This window comes from Taudactylus pleione, unplaced genomic scaffold, assembly GCF_031769625.1.
Source record: "Taudactylus pleione unplaced genomic scaffold, aTauple2 ptg000329l, whole genome shotgun sequence".
Classification (NCBI taxonomy): domain Eukaryota; kingdom Metazoa; phylum Chordata; class Amphibia; order Anura; family Myobatrachidae; genus Taudactylus; species Taudactylus pleione.
This window is the reverse complement of record NW_028284730.1, coordinates 396,222-422,269: the sequence shown is the minus strand read 5'-3', so window position 1 is coordinate 422,269 and position 26,048 is coordinate 396,222. Positions and strand designations below refer to the sequence as shown.

The following is a 26,048-nucleotide window of genomic DNA, read 5'->3' as shown; positions in this document are numbered from 1 at the left end:
CCAATTGAGAACTCCTGGAATGAACACTGGAATGAACACTGTTGAAATGGCCGGGAGGTGACACTCTGCCCATGTCAGAATGCATGACACTTCTGTCATTGCTGCCCTCGACTTTGAGTGCCTCCTTGATAATTGATGTAAGCTACCGTGGTGGTGTTGTCGGACTGAACCTGCACGGGTTTTCTGTGAAGTATGTGCTTGCGCAGCTTGAAGGCGCTGTACACAGCCCGAAGCTCCAATATGTTGATTGGAAGGGTTGTTTCGACTGCTGTCCAGCGGCCCTGAAAAGAGTGCGGACTGGTCACTGTGCCCCAGCCCCGGAAACTGGCGTCTGTGTAATCAGTGGATTAAATAGTTAATTTCTACATAGGCATATAAGTAACACACATATATACCCCTTGCTAGGCCTCTTGAGGTTTGAAATAAGATTGTCTTAATACAGTTGCTGTTTTTCCATAGAATGGTCAAATGACCTTTTGGGGTCAAAGAAGCCATAAATATTGAGGCCTAGCTCTACCTGTCATTTCTATTGCAACTAGAAGTATAATGAGCCTTTCATGCCTTACATGTTCTTATCAGTTAGCTACATTCCATTGGAATGACTATCGAAAGCTGTGTAGAGTTGCTAAGCATTATGGGTAATTAGCAGTGATGGCCAGACTCTATACAAAGGAGCCTTGAAATAGAGTTCATCTCTAGACATTAGGATACGTCACTACTGTATGTCTTTGTCTGGTAGTATATATCTTAGTGCTTACGGAGCATGTGCAAGAGAGATAAGTTTGGTCAATGCTATGCTGGACCAATGAGTGCTTGATACCTAGCACTGTATGTAACTGATATGGGCTTAATATCTGAAAAGCCAACACCCCATTTTAGGGTATATAAACCAGAGGTACACAAAGGACCCTTTAGCTCGTGGTAGACCTGAGTCTGCAGTAGGGTGCTGCCAATGTAAATTGAATTATCTGGGCGTTGTGAAACGAGGGCTCCCCAGAAGAAGATAATAAGATGAAGTACATCTTATGCTGCTGCTGATGAATTACCGGTGTCATCTGAATACATAGACAAAAGTTGAGTATACTGTATACTTTGTATGTTGTTTGTTTATTGTTTGTTTGTTACTTGTAAATAAAGTGTGTTCATTTGTACTCACTCATATTGGTCACATGTGTGTACTATTTCATTTCGATCAGAACGAAACCCACCGTTATGCACTTGGTGTCAGAAGTGGGATCGGAAGGGTTAAATAATTTGTGACCAATTGATTGATTCTGAAAAAAAAACCGTGCAAAATTATGTTTTGCTTTTTCTCTGCTGACCTGTATATTGCATTGTGTATTTCCTCTGTCTCATTCCTATGAGAAAAAAGATTGTGATTTAGCTTAAATCACATTGTATGTTGTTTTGTCTTTTCCTTTTAAAAAAAAAAAAGAAAATTGAGAAAAATGCTTTGCAAATTTTTGAAACGTGAAAAATGCTTTGCAAATTTTTGAAACGTGAAAAATGCCTTGCAAATTTTTGAAACGTGAAAAATGCCTTGCAAATTTTTGAAACGTGAAAAATGCCAAGGGTAGATTACAGAATAAATTCATGAAATTTCAGAAATGTGTTAAAAAATCTCAGTTTAATCCAACTTGTTTTGGGACGCCTTTACAAAGTTGTAGTGATTTCAGCTTTTTAAAAGCAACTGATTTTGAATCAGATGAAGTTTTATGTGTTTCTGAGGATTCTGCCAGTCTGCCTTTGACAAATTCCATAGGGAGGGGGAGAGAATCCCCACACGCAACAGTTAAAATGTCATCTGGTGATTTATTACACACATCTTGCGTAGAAATTTGTGAGCTTGAAATACAAAGAGAAGTGTGTGAAGTTACGCAGAAAGAACTTGAAACAGAAATTAAACAATGTATTCACACTACAGATAATGTGTTTGATCAGAGCAGTTATTCTGTGAGGAAAATTTCTGGTGATTTCACAAAATGTGAACAAAATGTTGAAATCCATGAATGCAGGGAATATGTCCAAAAATCAATCAAATTTGAATGCAGATGAGGTTTCTGATAACATGCCATTGGTTATACTCTTGAGGTGAATGATGGTATGCATGTATTGTCTAAGACTGTCCAGCTTGCCATTCACTGTGAACTGATTGAAAAAAAAGATGTTTGCATGGCCATTCAGAGGGGTGTTGCTAAGTGAAGGGGTGGTGATGATGCCTTTTGCCTTGCCCAATGAGTCATGGGCATTGCCCAAAGCCAAGGGATGGGAAATGGGCAGGATTCAGTTAATGACCATGCCCCTGAGACTGAAGACTTCCCCCATGACAAGACTAAATTTACATAGCATGATCAACGTGTCATTGTTGAATTTAACAATGCAAAAAGTGAACAAGATGTGTTTTCTGATGAAACATCCATTGCAAATGATGTTCATGGTTTACTTGCTCATTGTGAAGGAGGGGTTGGTGGGTACACACTGACTAACCACAAGGGGCATACATGCAGTACAGACACACTGACTGTGGGTTTGTTTAGTGACAAAGGTGTAGATTTTGTGTTTGGTAATGAAATTCGCATCCCAGTGTATTTCCTTACAAAGCCTTACAAGCCAAAGGTTTTGAAGCAGCTGAAAGACACACAGTTGCTAACAACGGCAGAAACTCTCATTCTGATTAAGGAGATCAAAGCGCTACTTGCTGGCCAAGTAAAATTTAAACCAATGTTTGAACTGTCCATACTGGATTTCTTTATGATCACAGCTCCACAGTGGTGGGAAGATTTCCAAGACAGAGAGCATTATTGGTTCATGGACTGTGCTGCTACCTGCACCCACACAGGACTGTTGTGGATTTGTGCTGAACCAAAGCAGCTATCTTTACAAGCTAACAGCCGACAGACAGAAGAAGGGGCTAGTGAACTTGTTGCATCTATGACTGTTTTCCAAGTCACTGACAAGACTGGATGCCCTGAAAGTCTTCACACTGAGAAATGGACATTTGACACAAAGTCTATATGTGCTGCTGTCCAAAGCTGGAAGATCGACGTGGGACATGCTGATACACACACCTACAGCTTCAATGGTGTGTGCACAAGTGAACTGAGCACAGAACATGGTGTGCAATTCACCGCAAAGACAGCACTGATGGTGCTAGAACTGTTAAGCCATGATGGAGCTGAAGCTGCATTCAAGCAAGCTCAAATCAAAGGGATTCCTTATATCCAAACCATGGTTAGAGACTTTGCAAAAACCTGTTACGTTTGCCAACAGCTAGAAATGTGGCCTACTTTGCTTGTTACTGATAAAGGCCTCATATACTGTGAAATGACTGCACAAGTCTGGCAATTTGAATTCATTGTTTGCCACCAAGAAGATGGAGAACGAGTGCTGTACTGAACAGCTACAGAACTCTGTTATTCAGGAGTGAAGTTGTCTCAAGCAGAGTGATACAAGATAAGAGACTTTCCTGAAGATGTGACACAGACTGATTTGTTGATATTATGGGATGTCTGAGAAGGTTCAAGCAAAGACACCCATTTTACAGACACAACATGGAGTATATTGGGTTTTCTATGCTTCATACCATTCACAAAACTGACATCAGTATGATTGAATGAGTGAATGTGTTGTTTAGGAAACAGGAATGTTCATATATATACAAAGTTGGGTATTTAGATCAGGCTGTATACAGTATATATATTTTGATAACCGGAGGGTGGTAAAAGGTTGAACTTTTAAGTAAGATATCTGGTGCACAGACACAAACACTTATGATAAGGTTGTTGTGAAGAAATGTTTAGTAGGAAGAGAATAGAGACAGGTGTAAGAGATAATTGCAGCAGGATAAGTAAATGCTTATTTTGTGTTGTTATGGTTTATCTCACACTGTTTATTTGTTTAAGCCAACAGGTTGATGATCGTCGCTGGAGGTGAGAGAACGTCGCTGGAGGCGTGTCTGAGATGGCCAGAGAGTGATTTCTTATACAGGGGAGAGAGGGCCCAGGAGGACAAAAGTTATAAGATCTGACAGCACAACCATTGCACACATCTATGTGTATTCTGCATAACTGAACTTGTGCCTTATATTGGTTGGATCCACACTCAGCAATATTCTCAAGACTTTTTCAAGATTTAATTGAACTGAACTTTATTTTACTTTACTGATATTAATTATTTTATGAGTAACTGATATATTTGATATAATCATATGTATTATTCACTGTGTTATTAGAGTATTCACATGATATAAAGGAATATAATGTAGAGAGTTAGAAATGAAACAAGAGTTCAGTGATGCTTATTGACAGATTCTGCAATACAGCCAGAGTGGTCAAGTCCTGAATGGAAATGTTGCTTTAGTGTGATTTTATATTACTTGTTATATGTAATCATAATACTAACCTTATGTTATATGTTGTTACATTGTGTGTAAGGATAAGTAGTGAAAGTACAATGGAGGTTTAGATTATGCAATGGGGATCATGTTCCTTATATTTGATATGTAGAAATCAGGGTGGAATGTAAACAGTGGAATAAATAGTTAATTTCTACATAGGCATATAAGTAACAAGAAGATAAGATGAAGTACATCTTATGCTGCTGCTGATGAATTACCAGTGTCATCTGAATACATAGACAAAAGTTGAGTATACTGTATACTTTGTATGATGTTTGTTTATTGTTTGTTTGTTACTTGTAAATAAAGTGTGTTCATTTGTACTCACTCATTTGGTCACATGTGTGTACTATTTCATTTCGATCAGAACGAAACCCACCGTTATGCACTGCGTCTGTTGTTAGAAGTACCCAGTCCGGGATCCAAAAGGGGCGACCGTTGGTTAGATGAGAAGTCATTAGCCACCAAGACAGAGACAGACGCACCTCCGGAGAGAGCACCATTGTCTGAGCTTTGATCCGGTGGGGTAATCCGTTCCACCTGGAGAGGATCAGCCCCTGCACAGGCCTGGAATGAAACTGAGCATCTTCCACCATGTCGAAGTGGACACCATGGATCCCAGAACTCGCATAGCTGAGTGGACTGACACTCGGCGGAGGCATCTGCGAACTCGTTGTTGTAATGTGGAGATCTTTTCTGAAGTCAGAAAGATTCTCTGCTGTTGAAAATCCAGAAGGGCTCTCAAATGAACCATCCCCTGTGTGGGGATTAGGGAGGAGTTTTTCCAATTGATTAACCACCAGTGCGCCTGTAGAAAAGCAATCGTCAGTTGCAAGTGGTGGCGAAGTGCTTCTGGAGAACCCGCTAACAGGAGGAGGTCGTCCAGGTATGGTAGTAGTCGGATACCCTGACTCTGTAGATGGGCCGCCATGATGATCATAACTTTGGTAAACACCCTTGGAGCTGTGGACAGGCCAAAGGGTAGCGCTCGAAACTGGAAGTCTTGCTGTAGTATAGCAAACCAGAGATAACGCTGGTGAGGAGTTATAGGAACATGTATGAATGTGTCCTGAATATCCAGTGTTACCATAAAATCACCAGGTTCCATAGCCAGTATGATGGAACGTAGGGTTTCCATCCTGAACCTGGGTACCCTGAGGAATTTGTTCAGAGATTTGAGATTGAGGATAGACCAATGAGACCCATTTGGCATCTGAACCAGAAATAGAGTAGAATAATAACCAGTCCCTCACTGAGATAGCGGGACTGGCACAATTACACCTGCTTGCAGCAAGGACTGTATGGCTTGCTGGATCTGTAAGGCCTTGTTCTTGTCTGAAGGCGGGCATGTGCAGAAAAACTGGTGAGGTCGAAGGAATGAGAGGGCGTACCCGTGAGAGACCACTTCTCTTACCCAAGCATCCGTGGTGGTTTGACACCAGTGTTGGGCGAACTGAAGAAGTCAGCCTCCCACTCTGGGATTCCAAAGAGGGAGGCCGGTCCGATCAGGCTGAGGGTTAATCCTCTGGTTTAGAAACAGGGCGTCTTGTGCGCCAGGCCTGTTTTCTGGGTTTGGCGGCCTTCTTGGCAGCCGACTCTCTAGGAAAGGATTGTCCTTTGGGTTTTCTTTGCGGACGAAAGGACCTAAAGGAAGAGGTTCACAGTTTAGAGGAAACATATGCTGAAGGTAGAAATGCCGACTTCGATTTTGCCAATGTGTTAACAATATTGTCCAGATCTGGGCCAAACAAGATATTCCCATTGTAAGGTAAGCATTCCAGGCCCCTTTTAGAATCAGCATCCGCCCAAGAGCACAACCACAGGGAACGTCGAGTGGACACTGCCGCAGCCGTGACTCTGGAGGTTAGGAGACTGGTAACCAGTGTAGCTTCTTCAATATATGCAGCCGCATCTCAAATGTGACCAACCAACGACACCTGGTCCCCAGGAGTCTCCAAGGGGAAGGAGTCTTCCAGTGCATCAGCCCAGCTTTCTGTAGCTTTAGCTACCCATGAAATAACCATGGATGGGCAGGCAACAGCTCCTGAAAGAGAGTATATAGATTTCAGGCACTTTTCCAACTTCCTATCTGCAGGATCCTTTAAGGAAGAAATGGAAGTAATAGGTAACGTAGCACTTTTGACTAACCGTGTAACATGGGAATCCACTGCAGGAGGTGATTCCCATTTATTATAATGAGCCTCAGGAAATGGGTAACATGAGGCCAAATGCTTTTGAGGTTGGTACCTCTTACCAGGCGATTGCCAGGCTGCATCCATGTATTCAACTAGTTGATCTGACAGAGGAAATTCTGCTGAAGCCACTTTCTGTCATTTAAATAGAGGGTGTTTGGATTTAGGGGCTGGCTCGTATTCTTCTATGACTAAGACGGATCTGACAGCTCGCACTAAGGCAGGAATATTAATTTTAGACCGAGCCTCCATCTCCTCCAGAGGGGAGTCGGGGTTAGAGACATCAGCAACCTCTCCCTCATCAGATGACAGCTCAGACTCAGAAAGCTGTGTGGACTGTGATGACAATACTGTATGTTTAGCAGGTTTCAGAGTTTTCTCACCCTACAGCATGGTCTGAATGGCTGTAGAAGAAGCCGCCGCCAGGGTCTGTACAGAGGTAGAGAAAACGTCCACCCATGGTGGAGGCACAGGAGGAGTTTGCATAGTTGGTATCAGTTGTGGTAATCCCTGTGAGGGAATAACAGTCTGCTGTGGTAACCCCATAGGGAGAAAAACAGCAAAAACCACTAGGAGGCCCGCAATGGAGGCCAGGACTTGAGAAAAGGCAGCCCAAGGGGGTTCCTGTACTGGTGCTGGGGGGATAGATGTACCTGGTGGATTAAAACACCTAACACATAAACCATCCTGTACCAAATCCTCCACACCAAAACCTGTGGCACATAATCTGCATGATAGCAGAATGGGTGCAGTAGTCTGTTCGTTATCCTTGCCTCTGCCAGACATATCTGTAGGGCAATGTAACACACAATATGGCACTGGGTATAAAGCAACCACTAAGTATATAGGATACTTGTAGAGAAGCAATACAGTGGTCCTGTCTGATGCTTGGGCAAGCTGCAGGAGCACACAGCCGGATATGGCACAGTGCAAGGTATAACTGTATGTGACCCTCCTCACAAATATTAAGCTCTATAGATGTGAGGTATAAGAAACACCCTGACTACATCTGTATGTTAGGGCAGAATCAGAGAAAAGGGAGAGATATATGCTGATAGTAGAAAACAGACACAGATAGACAGCGCTAGCATGAGTCACATACAATGCAGAAATACAACTGCAAATTGGCACTACTATCAACTACACAGACTCAGTGGCCGAGAAGGAGAACAGCTCAGAGAAGCCAGACCTCAGAGGAAAGGCACCCTGAGCTGAGGGGAGGAGCCGCATTAATAGGGAAGCTGTCTCTTCTGGCTGATTAATTAACTCCCGAGGCACCAATTGTCCCTGGTGGTCCAGTGGAGCGTGGTGGCTAGAGCCTGCGTCCCCTGAGACCAGAAGTAGGACTGCCCGCGCAGGCCACCGTGAGCGCCAATTGTCCCTAGTGGTCCAGTTGAGCGCGGTGGCTAGAGCCTGCGTCCCCTGAGACCAGAAGTAGGACTGCCCGCGCAGGCCACCGCGAGCGGTGACCCGCCTTACCTGTCCCCTTAGTGTCCGGCTGCAGTCTGGGTCCTCCAGCGGAGCCTTGGCTAGCACTGACCCTGGGATGCCCACCGACATCCCCAGATCTGTATTGGTGTTGCGGCCCCAGAGGGGTGGCGGAGCGGCAGTGCAGACATCCCACGGACAATCTGCTGCTGCGCACTCTAATGTATCAAATATAAAGAAATAAATCATATAAATAAAAAGCTTAAGGGCTGCCTAAGCAGCCTCCTGTGTTAATGGTGACGCGACTCCGGCCGGGCACCAACGAAACAGAGGTGCCTCTGGCTTGAGGGCGGGGTATATTAAGAGTGGACCAAGTGCATCCTGGGAGTTGAAATCTTTTAACTGCGTGGTGCCCGGATTCCAGATCCATCACCTATACCCCAAGGTCTCCCTGTGGAGCCTATGGACCCTGAAGAAGAAATATATTTACACTAATTATCAAGAAAATCACTACTTTCTCAAGAATTTATACTGATAACATGACAAAGGCAATACCTCGGAAAGTTGCCTCAACCTTACAGTCGACCTTTTTAGTCTTGGTAAAGTGAATGTTTGCAGATAAAACCATAAGGCGCAGCATAGTGACACAGCTGGATGTCTCAGGTGTGACCTAGAGATAGCGAGAGAATGGAATACAATGGAGACAGATAACCCAGACAAGACATGTCATAACAATAAACTGCTGTGAGAAGGCCATTTACTAATTTAAGCTTGGTACACACTAGGCTGACCCGCCGGGCTAACAAACGATTAGTAAGTGCATACACACTTACCAATCATTTGGGCGATGTGTCTACGCTGTCATCACAACTAGGCAGGCATTTGAATTTTCCAGCAGAGTTGAGATGTCATCACTGCTGGGTCCCCTGCAGCATATGTACGGGCAATCATCAGTTGCAAGTATAATTCAGTGTGCTGAGGAACAATAGGGGGTTAAACCCCCCTCCTTTTCTACTTGGTATGTTGCAAGTATAATTCAGTGTGCTGAGGAACAATAGGGGGTTAAACCCCCTCCTTTTTCTACTTGGTATGACCCCTCACTTTCATGCACCTGAATAGTAATGCTAGATTGATTGAGCTTCAGAAGTGTAATAGGCTCCTCCCCCTCTATACCCCACCCAAACTCAGGTAAGGGTAAGATTAACCAAGCCGAGTGAGATGGATAACAGAACAACAGAGGAGGAGACACAAGGAGAAGGAGGGACCAACTAAGAAGGTCCAAAACAGAAAACAGCCTACAAAAGTGACATAAACCGACACACTGCAGACAATCAAGATGCAGATGAAAAACTTTCCAAGAACACAGGAACAAGGAAAAGCGCTGGGATGGCAGTGGCAAACGCAGGATTTCTAGAGGGGGGGGGGTTCCAAATGCTTGATTTTAGAGTGTGTGTGGCCAGTCCATAAGTAGGGTAGAATTAGCACTTAACCAGCTTTAATATGCATCATATAAAGTATATTGTGTGTCATAATTCCAGCATATAGAGGACCAGGGATCACAGTAAGCCATTAGATGCAGCAGTAGGGTCATCTTGCCTGAGGTGAATGTTTTTATTTTAGATGTGGGCACCATTCCAGAGTATTAGAGCAAGTCCGGGAGTCTGGGAGCAGCAGAATAACCTAGCACTGCCCTGGACATATATGTACATATTGGGCTCTATAGCAGCACATTCCTAACAGTGAATGTTTTCCAGATCTCCTAGTTGGTGCACAGGTGTATTTATTACTGGCTGACACATATTAAAAGATCCACAAGTGGTGCAAATGATTTCATTTGTGATACTGAGAAGAACATGCAGCACTAGTAAAATTCTATGACATTACTATTTTTATTGTCATGGTGTGGGCTGGCGAGGGGGGTTTCCTGGCAGACGGAACCCCCCCCCCTGCATTTGCCTATGGAGGGCAGCCAGTGTCCTCTACGGAATCGGAGAAAGGGATTTAAATATATTCAATGGGGACGTCCCAAAGCACACCTCCCAGGTGGGGAGCTGAGAAACCTGCAGAACCCTACGACCAACAGTAAATAGGGGTCGCCAGAGAAGAAACAGTAGAACATAACAGGTTTGAACTGTTGACCCAACAGCCAGATGGCAATCCGACAAGCTGAAGCACGTTGCCAGACTGCCCTTGAGAACCCCACTGAACACAGTGTGGCAGAGAGAATCAACAAGAAGCTCTTGTAGCATGGAAGCAATATGAGAATAAGATTCAATAAAAGCATAAGCACTTCCAGAAGATGCAGCTGCAGCCGACCAAGAAGAACCACAAGAATGAACCACATGGAAGACCCATCTAGTCACAAAAGAGGCCGGCTTCATGCTAAGCACATCTTGATTGTAATGAAAAATAAAGTAGGGAGAATGACCGGACAGAGCCATAATCTCTGGCACTACCAAGCGAAAGCAAGAGCCAACCGCAGAACTGCCTTCCAGAACCATACTTGAGGTTAATTTAAACTAGGAGCTCAAACCCATCCGATTGAAGAGATAAAATGGGCTTGATGTAGGAAAACACCACCAGATTGAAATTCCAACAAATAGAAGGAGGTACCAAAGGTGACTGGACTAAAGAGCTCCCCGCCAAAGGCTTGTAGATCAGGTAGCAGGGCAACTGATGCTGAAAACAGATAGAGGAGGCAGAATTTGCACCGTCAGCGAGCCCAGGCGAAAACCAGCATCTACTCTCTCCTGGAGAACTACAAAACAGGGACAGCCTGAACAAGAGTTGAGAAAAACCGCTACGTGTGCAGCAACTTACAGCGGACTTCCAAATGAGACGGAAGGGTGCCAGAACACCGGCTTCCTGGCCCAAGACCAAGCTGCAAAAGACCAATACCAGGACACCCTAGCGCCTCAGGACCACGGCTGCAAAAACCACGCCGGTAACGAAGATACAGCAGGGCGTGAATATGAACAAAAACTGATAATCTAGCCAACTTGGTAACGGTCATGGGTCGCTTACAAGAACTATCAAAAATCCAAGTACCCCTTCGGGGAGCCAATCCAGGGTCCCCAGGAGGACTTACAAAAAGAAACACTAGATAGGTCCGAGAGCCCGTGCCACCGGACTTTTGGGAGAGGACATGGACTAATTAGAATACACAAACAAAGAGCACATGTGCACCAAATGAAAGGATGATTGACATCTATCAACTAGGGGCCTGATTCAGCTTGAATCGCAGTTGCTAATATGCACACAATCGTCCGATTGTTGCGTTCTGTGCATGCATCTCAGTGCGCGTGCGTGAACTAGCTATTGAAAACGGGACTGCGATTGCAGAGGCTATGCAGATCCCTCGCAGAGTGATTGACAGGAAGCAGCGTTTGTGGGTGGTGACGGGGGGGGGGGGGGGCTGTTCAAGGAAATGCAGGCATGCCAGTGCGTTCGCACGCTGTTGCAGGGGCATGCATAAATTATCCACTGCAATGCCATACGCAGTCTGAGATTTCATAGCGTCCATGGTTGTTAGCAATTTCTGAGTAAGGTCTGGGCTTGTGCAAGTTTGTGTGAGTCTGCGATGGTACTCGATTGTACCGATAGTTTCGCTATTCTGCTAAGCATGTTGTGCAATGGATTAGCATACTATCGCAGTTGAACTGCGTGCGTACGCCATATTGCGATCCGTAGTGAATCGGGCCCTAGGATTACATATGAGCCAATAAAAAAAGGATTAAGAACCCCCATCACCAGAGGGAACCAAGAAGTGGATAAAGAAACCAACAAGGCTAAACAACCACCAGGTCAGAAAGCAATAAGATATGCCTCAAGAGTGACATGTATATAAAGCTCTGCTCTGGTCAGATAGCAGCAGGAAACCTGGAATCTTTCACTCTCCTTCCTATCTGGAAAACAAACCAGAGGGCAAACCAACATGGGAAGAAACAGGATGTATTTAGTAAGTCACTAAGTGAGAAACTGAATGCCCCCCGTATGTAATAATACAAGGTATACCGACCGACCCAAGAGAGGTGAGCCAGAATAAAAACAAACGCCTCCAATTCCATTGAAATAGACGGGAATAGGGAACAGACATAAAAGGAAACCAACGTCAGCAACCCAGGAGCAACACTGCGACCTCACTTCGCTGAGAAGAGAAAACTACGGTCCTCCCACAAGGTTGAAAAGATTGGGCACCTTGATTCCATTTTTAAAGATTAAACTACAGATAAATTATTGACAGACAACACCTGTATAAGGAATTTTCAAATGTAGAAAAAGTCGTAGAGTGCAGAGCCAAACTGGCAAGAAAGAGGTACCCTATAGGGACAGATATCTGCTAGTACAGCCGTTAATGTGGTTTGTCAGGTGTGCGCTATTGCACAGTAAGCTTGCTTCCCTTTTAAAGGGATCTGTCTCGAGTGTCTCCCTAGAAATGTGGAGCAAGCCCCTTACCTGCAAGCGACTCTCTGTGGATTCTTACTGACTCCCTATACAACGTTGCAGACACCAACACCCTCCTGTACAAAATAAGTACCAATACGATCCGTAGGTGCCTATGTTCTATATCTTGGTCTTGGAGACTGGAGCTGCTTCCGTAGAAGATGCGACCTGTGTGAAGACACTAGCACAGTTGTTAGTGGAAACAAGCATGGTCCCCAGGCCCGCCGACAGGGGGGCCTAAGGGTACACCCATACCGGGCCCTGAGGTCGAGCGAGGCCACGTAGCTCCCAGACCATCACAAAGCGGGGCCACGGAAGGCAGACTCAGTGCTCCAGCTAGCATGCCGCGGCCGCCGGTACTCGTATCCGCCGCCCAGCTCCCTTGTAGTCTGGCCAGGGCAGCGCTAGGCTCGACTTGCCGGTTGCTCAGATGTGGCCCAGGCCGGACATGACCTTTCAGTGACGTCTGTCAGGCACACAGAGGACTGCGGTGGTGAGGGGCTGGGTATGGAGGAAGGGGCTGAGGAATGTGAAGGGGTTTGGGACTGAGGAAGATGAAGGAGGTTGGGGCTGAGGAAGGTGAAGAGGGCTGAGAGCTGGGGAGGGTTATGGGACTAAGGGCTGAGGAAGGTGAAGGGGTTGTGGGCTAAGGAAGGTGATGGTGGTCTGAGGAAGGTGATGAGGGCTGAGGATGGCTGGCTACAGACACAATCTCCCTGCTTAAAGAAAATCAGGTTGAGCAGGGATAGCCGGGCTATGGGGTGCTTCAATGCTTCAAAGTGAAGCCCCACCCCGGTCCCCTCGAGCGAGGGTACCGGTAAAACCCGTGCAACTGCAAGCCATGCCCCATCTAAGCTGCCAGCGCTGCGGCTGTACTAACGCTGAGGCTACAGAAGGCTGTATAAACTATGAGTGACATCATGGTTACGGAGAGCACCGAAGCAGAGCCAGAATGACTCTGCGGGCGGCGCACAGCCAACTACGGAGACAGCATATATTAACTACTGTTCTGCTGGGGGATCCGCGACTTTTAGAGCCCCAACCCCCCTTTCTACTCAAGGGGGTTGGGTTATACTTACCACTACGTAGCCGACCAGTGGGCATGTGGGGACTCGGACACAAGCCGCAGGCAGCTGTGGCGGGTCTCCCCAGAGTCCGTTGACCCTGTGGCCCCGAGAACCGGACACTAGCCACAGGCAGCTGTGGCGGGTCCTGCCGGTGACTCCCACGATGCAAGCAGACTGGCGCAGCCAGCAGTCTGCCTGTTGAAGAGAAATTAAAAAAAAGTTAAACTAAATGAAGAAAAACTGGCTGAGGGCAGCCCTGGAAATGCATCCGGCTCCCTCGGCACTTAATCTAAAACTGAGTTCGGGTGGGGTATAGAGGGGGAGGAGGCAACTATACGTCAGAAGAAATTTAAAGGGCCAGGCTCCACTCATCACCCGTCTATACCCCATTGTATACACTCCAGTGTCCCCTAGTGGATGAAGGAGAAATATATTAATTTTTTTTTTACCTAGTTTGCTACTTATGGAGCATACACACGGTCAGATTTGTCAGACTTGTCAGATGAACGATTGAAAGATTTGACCAAAGTTTTGAACGATTTGAATGATTGAACGATTTTTGACTGCATTAAAATGAATGGAATCGTCCAAGTCTGACTGCAAACACATCAGATGTCAGATATCGTTATCTGACAAACGGGAACGCGCATCGTTGATCGTCCATCGTTCAGGCATGTCAGATATTGGAGCATACACACGGTCAGATTTGTCAGACTTGTCAGATGAACGATTGAACGATTTTACCAAAGTTTTGAATGATTTGAACGATTTTTGACTGCATTACAATGAATGGAATCGTCCAAGTCTGACTGCAAACACATCAATGTCAGATATCGTTATCTGACAAACGGGAACGCGCATTGTAAATCGTCCATCGTTCAGGCATGTCAGATTTTCCTTCAGATATGAACGACTGAACGATTTTTAAATCGTTATCATTCATATCTGAAGGAAAAATCTGACCGTGTGTATGCACCATATGTCAGATTTTCATTCAGATATGAACGACTGAATGATTTTTAAATCGTTATCGTTCATATCTGAAGGAAAAATCTGACCATGTGTATGCACCATTAGTCTCATAGGGGGCGATTCAATTCAACGCAAATTGAATAGCTGCGGGTGCAATTTAGTGCCCTGTGTGGTTGGAGAATGCCGGTTATCGCACCTTAAAAAGGGTGTTAAGGCGCGTTAACCGGCATTCTCTGACCAAAGTGCCAGGACCTCGGCTTTTAGCGCCGCTCTAGGCAGAAAAACAGCTGCGCGCCTGGCACTTTGGTCGGATTTCTCCTCGCATCCCCAGGGGGGTGCGAGAAAAAAATCCTTATCCCGCCCAAACAGCGCACTGAATTGAATAGCTCCGGGAGCTCGCTCCCGAGGCTATTCAATTCGCGTTGAATTGAAGTTTCCCCATTGCATCTTGGTTAAACATGTTTTCCCCAACCATAAAAGTTGGAAAATATGCTTGTACCGTATACAAATGATGGTAATACAAAAGCAGTGGTACAATTTACTGATAGCCTTTCCGATGTACGAATTTGTAAATGTTAGTTGCTCTCTTATTCCAAAAATATTTTAGGATTTATTTTTATTGACATGAGTGTATGCTATACTTACTTCACCTGCCCCGTTGTCTATCGGTCAGTCTTGTTCCATTTGTAATCTCATAGTTACTTTACACTAAAGTGAATTGAAAATTACATAATAAAACTGCCAGAGTCACTAATTACAATGGTATATTCAGTAACAAACAACTATCAACTTAAATATATTACGGTAAAAGAAGGTAACAATGAGAGCAGATATACTTCTAAAACTAATGTTTTTTTTATGTTACTGTAGTTCTAATAAGTTATTCCATTACACACAGAGAAGCCAGAAAGGGATATTTTCAACCCCTTAATTGTAATTATCAGTATCTCTGTATGGGCTTCTAATACATTTGAACTACATTTATTTGTCAGCTGTATCTAATTATTCTCATTCAATTCCCAATAGGAAGATCAGTGGAGCAAAATTTGAATAAGCCAGGTAGTAGTGAATGGTTTGCGATGATTTGTTATGGTGCCACATGTTTGTCTCAAAGAATAGTATCCATATTGATTAATATTTTGTGCTCCCACATTGTGTGCACAGGAAAAACGTGTATATTCGCATCATGTGGTGGGCACACACCATAACTGTACGTTAGGTTTGCTACTAGTCATCACCAGTGTACATTTGCACCAGCCAAATAAATATATATTTGTTTTTTCTAAAAGATTGGAAGAACAAGGGGACACCTCATAGTGCATTAAAGACATTTATAATAAGCAGTCAAAATAAACAGGTCAAAGGCTTGTGTATAAAAGGTGGCAGTCATATATATATATATATATATATATAGGAAATCTGGAAGCGCCAAACTGGGTACCCACAAGTATGCAAAACACTGGTTCAACAATACGGCACCATGCAGCACACAACCGTATGTGACAGGCCTCACAAATACTTGAGTTTATATATGCGAGATCAAAGAAACCTCCCTACACACACGTCAGGGCTGTAGGAAAAGGGATAGACTGACAGAATCAGAAAAAAGACACAGACAGTCAGCGCTAGCATAAGTCACATACAATGCAGAAGGAGTACTTACTGCACCTTGGCACTACAATCAACCTGCCCAGATTCAGTGTCTGGGAGGGCTATAGCGCTGTACACACTGACTCCAGGGGAGAGGTATACAAGGGGACCGGTCCGCATGCTGCCAGAGATCTGCGCTGTAACCAGGCGAAGATGGCCGCCAGAGACCTCAGAGGGGGTGTGGCCGTAGGAGTGCAGCTCAGCAACGCCAGACTTGAGCAGAAAGGCGCGGTGAGCTGAGGGGAAGAGCCGCTAAACAGGGAAGGATGCCTCTCCTGGACGATCACAGGCAGACTGAACCAGGTTTTGCTCAAGAATATCCCTGTATGTAGCACCATCCAGCTTTCCCTCGACTCAAATCAGTTTCCCAGTCCCTGCTGCTGAAAATCATCCCCACAGCATGATACTGCCACCACCATGTTTCACTGTGGGGATGGTGTTCTTGGGGTGATGGGATGTGTTGGGTTTACGCCAGACATAGCGTTTTCCTTGGTGGCCGAAAAGTTCAACTTTAGTCTCATCTGACCAGAGCACCTACCTCCATACATTTGGGGAGTCGCCCACATGCCTTTTGGCAAACTCAAATTGTGTCTTCTTATTTTTATCACTAAGTAATGGCTTTTTTCTGGCCACTCTTCCATACAGCCCAGCTCTATGGAGTGTACGGCTTATTGTGGTCACATGCACAGATACACCAGTCTCTGCTGTGGAACTCTGCAGCTCCTTCAGGGTTACCTTTGGTCTTTGTGCTGCCTCTCTGATTAATGCCCTCCTTGCCCGGTCTGTGAGTTTTGGTGGGCGGCCCTCTCTTGGCAGGTTTGTTGGGGTACCATGTTCTTTCCATTTGATGATGATGGATTTGATGGTGCTCCAGGTGATCATCATAGATTTGGATATTTTTTTTTATAACCAAACCCAGAATTGTACTTTTCAACAACTTTGTCCCTGACTTGTTTGGAGAGCTCCTTGGTCTTCATGGTGTGATGCCTCTTGCTTAGTGGTGTTGCAGCCTCTGGGGCCTTTCAGAAAAGGTGTGTTTACACTGACAGATCATGTGACACTTAGATTTCACACAGGTGGACTTCTTTTCTCTAATTATGTGACTTCTGAAGGTAATTGGTTGCACAAGAACTTTTGAGGGGCTTCATAGCAAAGAAGGTGATTGCATATGCACATGCCAATTTTCAGAATTTTATTTATAAAGATACTTTTTTATATATTTTTTTCTCATTTCACTTCACCAAATTAGACTATTTTGTGCAGATCCATCACATAAAATTCAGATCAAAAAAATAAATGACAGGTTGTAATATGACAAAAAAGGTAAAAAGCCAAGGGGGGTGAATACTTTTGCAAGGCATTGTATTTGATGGGATTGGAGAATTTAGAAGGAGGGAACAGGATTGGCTCTGTTTTAAACACTGAGCTTTAGGTAGTGATGGGGCATCTATAAGGAGAAAGCAGAGACAACTGGACACATTAGAAAGAGAAGCCAGAAAAGAAGGTTGTCATCAGTGTAAGATTGTACTAGAGACCAAAGAGTTTAGTTAGTTTACCAAGGGAAGCGTGCTACAGTGAGAAAAGCAGAGGGCTGTAGATAGAGCCTTGTGGGACTTCAAATACAAGGTAAAAAAGTGAGAAAGAGATGGCAGTAGTAACAGTGTGGTTGGAGTAAATGGTTCATTAGTTATAGTATGCAGGTGAGTAGGCTCCAGGCAGAAGATGGTGCCAGGTTCCCTGCAACACCCTGCCCGGCCAGCAACAACTACTGTGCTCCCTGCATGGAGCAGCAGAGAAAACATACCCACCCTCCCGCCTTGCTTCTGTGCCGCTTCGGAGTGAGGGGCACTCGATGTGCTGCTTACCTATTCCAATTGGGGCGGTCTGCAAAGGGTCCTATCACTTATTCTCCCTATTTAACAAATAGATAACGCTGGAGAAATCAGTTTTCTATGGCCTGGCTCTACTTTCTACACGTTACTGCTCTCCCCACAGACCTCTATGAAGGCGGCAGCTTAACAGAAATGATCAAGCTTTAACACTATCTTGATATGGCATTACCTAAACTGAGTAATAGGGATCCAGCAAAGGTTAGAACTTAATGCGCAGACACAAGAGTTGCCAGATCATCCCTTTAACAAGGGAAACATATTAATCACACAGATTCTGTAGCTGGCTGACTTCAAGTCTCCATTTCACTTGGTTTTAATCTGCCACAGAACCTGTGTAATGCTGGGTATACACTAGGCAATATATCATTCAGTCCATCTGGCAGTCTACAAGCACAAGATGCCTTTCACAGATATATTGCGTCAGCCATGCTGCACGGCCAATACGATATAAGTGAAATTAAATATATACCTTTCACATTTGCTTGTGTGTACACAACCAACCCATTTGCTGGCCAATGCCAGCGAACTGACAGCAGCAGTAAGACTCTGAGCACTAGTCCGTGCACGCAGTCTACTGAGCAGGACACCGGGAAAATGGCGTGGCAGCCATTTTCGATTTCCCTACTGCTCAAAATGCCGGGAAAATGCATGCAGCTACCATTTTCCGGGCGTTTTGTGTAGCGCTACTACGGCCGACGTGGGACTACTGAGAGGTAAGTATAAAGAGTATGAGTGCAGGGTGTGCAGTGTGGGCCCCCTGCACCCATTATAGATAAGCCCCTGCTCTAAGGGGTCTATTCACTGAGCCTTGGAGAAAGATAGGTCCCAGCCATTCCCGTCATTTTTCAAACACAGCCTGTAAACTGACAGCTGGGAGCTGATTGGCTTGGACTTTCTCCAATTTATCTCTCGCCAAGGCTTAAGCTGAATACACACTACTAGACGATGTCGTCCAATCCACATATCATCCAGCGTGTACCAACTATGTCGCTGCCGCTCATCATCAGCAACATCGCCCAGGTCTGATGGGCGACATCCTGCCGGGTCCCGTCGCTAGCGCGGAGGGTACACATTAAACATCTTCTAGTGTGTATCGGCCATTAGTGAATAGACCCCCAAGTCACTTTGAATTTCTACAATCAGTTTTTGGCCATTAAATCATACAAGTCTAATACCCCGATCACCACCTGCAGGAGAAACATGTCCCCATGGTCATCATCTAAACTGCGCAATAGAAATAAGTGACCGTTAGAGTGCATATGGCTGATATGGGTAACACCACCGTTCCCTCGTACAGTCACCTGAGGCACAGCTCTGAGCTCAATGGCTGCTCATGATGGTACCCTGTCATGGCTGGGCGGCTGCCAGGGGAGGGGGAGGAGGACACTGTTGCTGAGTAACTGCGCCCTCACCTCACACACTCACCATCATCCCACCTCCCGCCTCGCCTCTCCCCGCCCTGGCTCCGCCCTGACTTCACCAACGTCACACGCACACGCCCCGCCCCACAGCCGCACGCAGCAGCAGCACGCACCGGGCCTGAGCAGCCTCCGGGAGACCGAGACGCGGCGGCGGCTACGCTGGTAGGAGTGGGCGGGGCCGGAGCGAGCGGCGGCTGCAATGACGCGAGAGGATAATGATAAATAAGGAAGCACGAGCGCGCAGTGATACAGGTGATTCGGTTCCCCGGTAGGAGGGAGGCAATACATACACAATGACTAAGCACGGTTGTGTGCACTATTGCAGCCCACCCTGTGTGGTGCATTACTGTATTGTATACACTCCTGTGTATATATACAATAAAGAGTGTGTTTTCCTGAGTGTAGGAAGCCCATAGAGACAGTGTGCAGCAATCAGTACATGCCTCTGTACCCCACATATACTGCAGTGGTAGGAACTTCCAGTTGTAGCACTATAAGTCCCAGCAGGAGAGACCGGTCATACTGTGCTTGTACATCTACAGCAGCTGGAGTGCCTCTATGTTTTTTTTATTTTACTTTTATTATTCTTTATGTAAGGCACTAATATATTTGTTATTTTAAGGTGATATATATCATGTTGGACTTATACGTTGCATAAAATAACATTTGAGCATTATTTATTTATTAACAGCTATTTAAATAGTGCACACATACTCTGCAGCTCTGTACAGGGAATATTTCAGTCATTCCTTTTGGAACTCACTTCCCTGCAAAGTTCGAGAGGCCTACACTCTAGAATCCTTCAAATATAGTCTCAAGACTCACCTGTATTCACCCAAGCATTTCACTAATGTCCCTTGTTTAAACTTATTTTAGGGCCCATTTATCAAACTGCATTTGAGGTAAATTCCCCAAAAACACCTGTTTTCAGGGGTTTACCTCAAATACTAAGTATCCCCCGAATGTATGAAGGAGGGACCGCAGCAGCTATCTCCGATACCTGCTGCGATTCCTCCATTGCCGCCGGCAGCCGCCTCCCCCATAGGTTTCTATGGGGGATGCGATGCTGCCAAATGTATCAATATCGGGAATGCACCAGCAGCTAACGCTATCTGAAGATAGCGTTAGCCGCTGTGTCCTATGGACACTTACCCGCATTTCTACCGGCGCATTTCCAGATCCCTCCGCCGGCAATGGGCGCCGCTCATGTGCAGTCCGTGGGACTGCACATGTGCAGCAGCCCGGAATGCGCTCCGGCCATATCGCAGGGACGGGCTCTTTTCGGAGCCCGTCTCCCTCCATGTGCCAGGTCATACATTCGGCCGGTATGATCGCATTTTGCAATGCGATCATGGGTGGTACTGCATGCCCTGACCGCATTGCAAAATGCGATCCTTAATAAATGAGCCTCTTTGTATTGTAAATGTAAAGCACTTTGAGTCCTTTAGGAGAAAAGCGCTATATAAATAAAATTATTATTATTATTATTCCGGCCAGTCCCTTCCCCAGTTGAGCTTAAGCTGGGTACACACCTAAAGATTTTCTGTCCAACCATCCAACTAGTTGGTTGGAATGAAAATCTGGTAACGATGCCCATCCACTAGGCGATTAAACCTAGTGATTGAGCAATAACGACGGTTGTTATCGCTCCATCGCTTGGTAATCGCCTGCAAATCGTGCAGTAAAATGTTAAAAACGACCAACGATGCGCACGCCCGCTGGTCGTTTTTAATATCAATCGTCCCCCGAACATGACGGTCAACCTGACGACCGCCATCAGGTTGCCAAGTTCGGGGATGATTGATCTGCATACACTGAACGTCTAGCGTATGCACTTCACCCCGTGGGAGACGACGGCGTTGTAATCGTGCCGTCGTCCCCGCATCGTGTAGTTCATGGGCAGCATAAGGTATGAAAGCAAATGACAATCAGCAATTTGCTCCCAAACGCCGGAAAATGGACAAAAACTGTTGTTTGAACAAATTGTTTTAGAATAGTGTCACCAGGACTGGGGAGCAAAGGGTGATTTCAAAATCATAATTATTGTTACTGAAAATCAGCAGTAGCAATAATTATGAGATGCAATTTTTAGGGAGTACTAGGTAGATTTTGTTTAATGGTAAAATAATTATCATTGTATTCTGTGTGGATTGCTTAAGGCACACATCCACTTGCAGACATCAAAACGACTGCACGATTACGACATTGTAATTGTGCAGTCGTTTGTCAGTCTGTGCTGTGCCTACACTGAACGTTCAGTGTAGGCACATCAATCATCCCCTAACATGCTCAACCTGACGCATTTTAGTGTGTACCCAGCATTAATAGTTAGTAGTGTTCACTCTAGCTCCGGCGGCAGGCAGGGCGCTGAAGCTGGAGAAAGGCGAAGGCGTGCACGCACCCGAAAAGGGGGTGTGACCATTGAAAATGGGGCGTGTCTATAAGACGCATCACCTTGTCACTCTTGGGGGCGTGCCCGGCACTTGCGGACACGCCGGGCAGCCCCCAAGCGCTGCTGACAGGGAATAGATGCCGGGCGCATGCTCCCAGCGTCTATTCACCGGCGGTCACCGCACATTTCCCCACCTGCGGGACACTGCGACCCGTGGGTGGAGACGGCACCTGCAGGCTGTGAGGGCAGGGAGCTTTTTGCTCTCCAGAAGGAGGGCAGGGCGCAGCGCCCCGCTAAAACAGCCTAGCGGGAACGCTAATTAGTTTAATCAGTTTTAGAACCTCATGATTTATCTGTCCAATCTGCCTAGTGGGATGGAAAATCTGGTTATGTATGGAGTAAATAACAATAGAAATATGCTCCCAAACACTGGAAGACGGACAATAATTTCCTTCCCACCAGACAGATAAATCTTTGTGTGTCCGTAGTCTAATGTCTAAACAACCAGATCTGGGCAATTTGGTTTTGTGTCTAGTAGTAATGGTCAATATCACGGAGTCTTTGATATGAGAGAGGTGTGTGTTTTAATACTTATTTTTATTGTCATACAGATATTGGTCTTTTTTGGCACTTACGTCTGAGCCTTTGTTGTGGCTAAGATGTCACATAGGACAAGTGACCGAGACCTGCAGACCTCAGCACGCAGAATGGGAACATCCCTCCTCTTCCAACTGTCTGTGCATGAGCGAGAGTTGGACTTGGTATTTCTTGATCACAGCTATGCAAAGCCTTGGAGTGCACATCCTGATGCCAGTAATGCCCGACCTACCCGCACTCTTTTCATCACACCGCGGAGACAACAGGAAAGTACAGTGTAAGTTCAGGTTCCTATTACTGGATTTAATATTTTGCTAATGTATTTAGTATTCACTCTAGGACCGGCACTAGAACTAGAAAAAGGGCACATCTGCGCGTGCCTGAAAAGGTGGCGTGTCTCTGAGACACTCCCCCTTTTCATCACTCTTGAGGGCGTGCCCGGCACTTACGAACATGCCGGGCTGCCCCCAAGGTCTCAGGTCTCTGTGAATAGATGCCGGGCACATGCGTTTGGCATCCATTCACCGGCTGTGAACGCTACACCGTAGTTTTCCCCACACGCAGGACACTGTGGCCCGTGGGTGGGGACGGCACCTGCTGTCTGTTTAGCAGGGCGCCGCTAAGGAGGGCAGGGTGCTTTATGCCCCTTACAAATAAGGCAAGGCGTGGCACCCCGCTAAAACAGCCCAACGGGAATTCTAGTATTGGTCTACTTATTATGTCAATGTCATATACATTTTTCTTAGACACAGTTTAATTGTTGCAGAATCCGCTCCAAACCAGAACCAGGCCTCATTATTGCATAATCATTAACAAGTTAATCACTTTTATTTTTTATGATGACACTACAACAGAGTCAAATTGATCGTAGTCAACACATTTTGTAGAACATGATCATAACATTATTTTGATTTGGTGTTGAATCACATACTGTACATCCACTATTTACAGTGAGACAGATGTCCCGATTGATGTTGAGACGGTCACTCCCAGCCCCATGCCATTGTACGATAACCAAAAGGCGAGAAGTGTGATGAATGAGTGTGAACGCCATGTGATATTTGTGCGCACAGACACTGAAGCCCCGCCACCTCCTGATGACTGGGAAGAGCATGTAAACAGGTGACATTTTCCTGCACGGTTATGTGCACCTTCTACTTTATTAGGAAATTAAAGATTGCATTGAATGAAGAATGCAAAGCAGGGTTTTTACAAAGCACAAGATTGCATAAAGCGCAAAATAATTTTTGGTCCAACCTTGTGCACTAGGACACCTGTATTTCCCCCAAAGTACCTTGTCTATGGTGTAATATGTCAGTTTCCTTGGAGGAGCAGGTTTCCACGGGTTGAGGGGAGGAGTGTGCAGAGTAAGGGGTTTGTTTAGTGAATATTAAATGAATGGACATTTTACCAGATTCCGTTAATTGATATTCACATGGTGCTTTTGGTGTCGGTTGGGGTTCTTGCTATAATTTTAGTTTCTACCTAAGTGTCTACACTTAAGTAGTAGGTAGCACTTTGCTACTATAAAATAACTATATTATATAGTATTGAAGAGAGTGTCAAGATAACCTGTACAATTGCTTTCTTTTTGTTATAATTTTAGTTTCAAAAGTTTTATAAACACTTATTTGTACATGTAATGAGCAAGCCAGGTATTGATCATTACAGTAGTGCAAACGTTCCTGGCAGTATTCGCTTTCCTACCTCAGGCAGATCTGACTCTTCGGTAACGCTGTAACATAACTTCACATTATGGACCTGATTCATTGACGATTTCAACTGCGATTACACATGCAATCGGCCAATTGTTGCGCTCTACGCATGCGTTTGCATCGCAGTGCGAGAACCAGCCTCTACGACCGGGACTTATTACACAGACCAAACGCAGAGTGATTGACAGAAAGTACAGTTTGTGGGAGATGAAGGGTGGGGGGGGGGTGGTCGGTGAAACATAGGCATGCCAGTTCGTTTGAATGCCGTTGCATGGACATGCATAAATTATCCACTGCGATGCCATACACAACTTGAGTACTCACAGCATGCGACGAGGTTAGCAATTCCCGAGTAAGGTCAGAGCTTGTGCAAGTGTGCGCGAGGCTGCGATGGTACTCGATGTTACCGATGGTTTTGCAGTCTTGCGAAGTATTACGGATGTGTGTAAGGTAAAGTGGGCATCCTTATGTTGTGCTGCAACGGCATATCGATCATAGTGGATTAGCATACTTTCGCAGTGAGACTGCGTGCGTAATCGCTATTGCAATCCATAATGAATCAGGCCCTATGTGCAGTCATTGTTCCCTCAGGTGCTGTAGAGAATAGGGAGCAAAGGCCCTCATTCAGAGCCACTCGCTAGCAGCAGTACGCACGTTCCGAGCGATGTTCGCACATCTGCGCATGCGTACGGTTTTTAGTACGCATGCGCGAACCAGTCATTGCGGCCGAAAATCATTTGTACGCAATATAGCGAGTGCCTGCTATTTTGAGTGACAGAATGAGGCGTATGTGGGTGGTAACAGGGGAAGGTGCTTGAAACGGGGAGTGGAGATCCGATCGCAGGCGTGCTTAAAGGTCAAAACGGGCGTTTTATGGGTGTGCATAATTAATACAGCAGCGTCAATGACCACGTCACTTGGTTTTTTTTAACTCAGAACTGCTCGCAAAATAGTGGTTGAAAAAACCAACCACAAGAATAGCGAGCAGTTCATATCCTGTTCGATGTACTCGATTAATCTAATAAATAGCGGACATGACGTATGGTGTGAGCGGCCAGGGGGCGTTTTTATCAAATAAACGAGCGTATGTTTTGCTCGCTCGTTCAGACTTAGAGGTGTGAACAGACTGCAATGTGCGAACGGATCATTTGCATAGCCACCCCTTGTTTTTGAACGAACGAACGCAAATAGCGAACGGCTCTGAATGAGGGCCAAAGTCATTTAAGTTTTGGGTCTCCCTGGCTTAAATCTATGCAATGCTCCGCTGTTTTCTCTTTCATTTAATTTAATGTGTGTGACTGAGCTAAACAAGTCCCTTTTATCTCATGTGTTCTACCTTGCATTTTCCCATTAGAACTGGTTGGAGTACAGCTCAGAATAAGCTTTTTAATAAGATTCTGAAGGCCCTGCAATCTGATCGCTTAGCTCGCCTTGCTAATGATAGTGTAAGTACACCCGCTCAGAAGTTCTTCTACTGGCATCTCAACCAATAATCAATAAAAGTACTACTCTACTATGTGCTATTAATTCTACATATGAATTATCCTCATTTATTGTCACTCCGCAGGCAATAAATGAACCAGTACTGAGAAGGATCGCGGTGGACAAGTGTGCACGTCGCGTGCGCCAAGCTCTGGCTTCAGTGGGTTGGGATACCAAGCTGGTGCAATGGCTGCACTCTACCCTAGTGGAAACACTTAACCTGCCATTGCTTGCTGCTTATCTGGATGCTCTGCAGACACTGAAAGGAAAGGTAATTGGCTTCTATCATATGGAGTACTGTGTGTCTCTCCACTTTAAGTGTGTAAGGAGGGTGAGAAAGGTGTTGGTGAGAAAATGTCTTCACATGTGTAAACGTCGAGTTTTGGTTAAACAACATTTAT

At 45.4% G+C, this 26,048-nt stretch overlaps 2 protein-coding genes across 3 annotated transcripts in view; one reads left to right on the top strand and one right to left on the bottom strand.

The window, feature by feature from the left end:
• Positions 1-19,361, bottom strand: part of FER1L5 (fer-1 like family member 5) — a 308,173-nt gene extending 288,812 nt beyond the window's left edge. Inside the window, exons 1-2 of the mRNA XM_088443273.1 lie at positions 19,342-19,361; positions 8,572-8,686 (exon numbers count right to left, since the gene is read on the bottom strand). Of these exons, the coding sequence (XP_088299399.1) occupies positions 8,572-8,656 (85 nt within the window). The 5' untranslated portion in view covers positions 8,657-8,686; positions 19,342-19,361. The remainder of the gene's footprint in view (positions 1-8,571; positions 8,687-19,341) is intronic.
• A 107-nt stretch (positions 19,362-19,468) lies between these two features.
• Positions 19,469-26,048, top strand: part of KANSL3 (KAT8 regulatory NSL complex subunit 3) — an 81,384-nt gene continuing 74,804 nt past the window's right edge. The window contains exons 1-5 of one of the 2 annotated variants that reach the window (XM_088443276.1): positions 19,469-19,713; positions 22,465-22,727; positions 23,402-23,572; positions 25,520-25,610; positions 25,733-25,918. In XM_088443276.1, coding sequence (XP_088299402.1) covers positions 22,513-22,727; positions 23,402-23,572; positions 25,520-25,610; positions 25,733-25,918 — 663 coding nt within the window. In that variant the 5' untranslated portion in view covers positions 19,469-19,713; positions 22,465-22,512. The remainder of the gene's footprint in view (positions 19,714-22,464; positions 22,728-23,401; positions 23,573-25,519; positions 25,611-25,732; positions 25,919-26,048) is intronic. The other variant, XM_088443275.1, reaches the window with a different exon arrangement.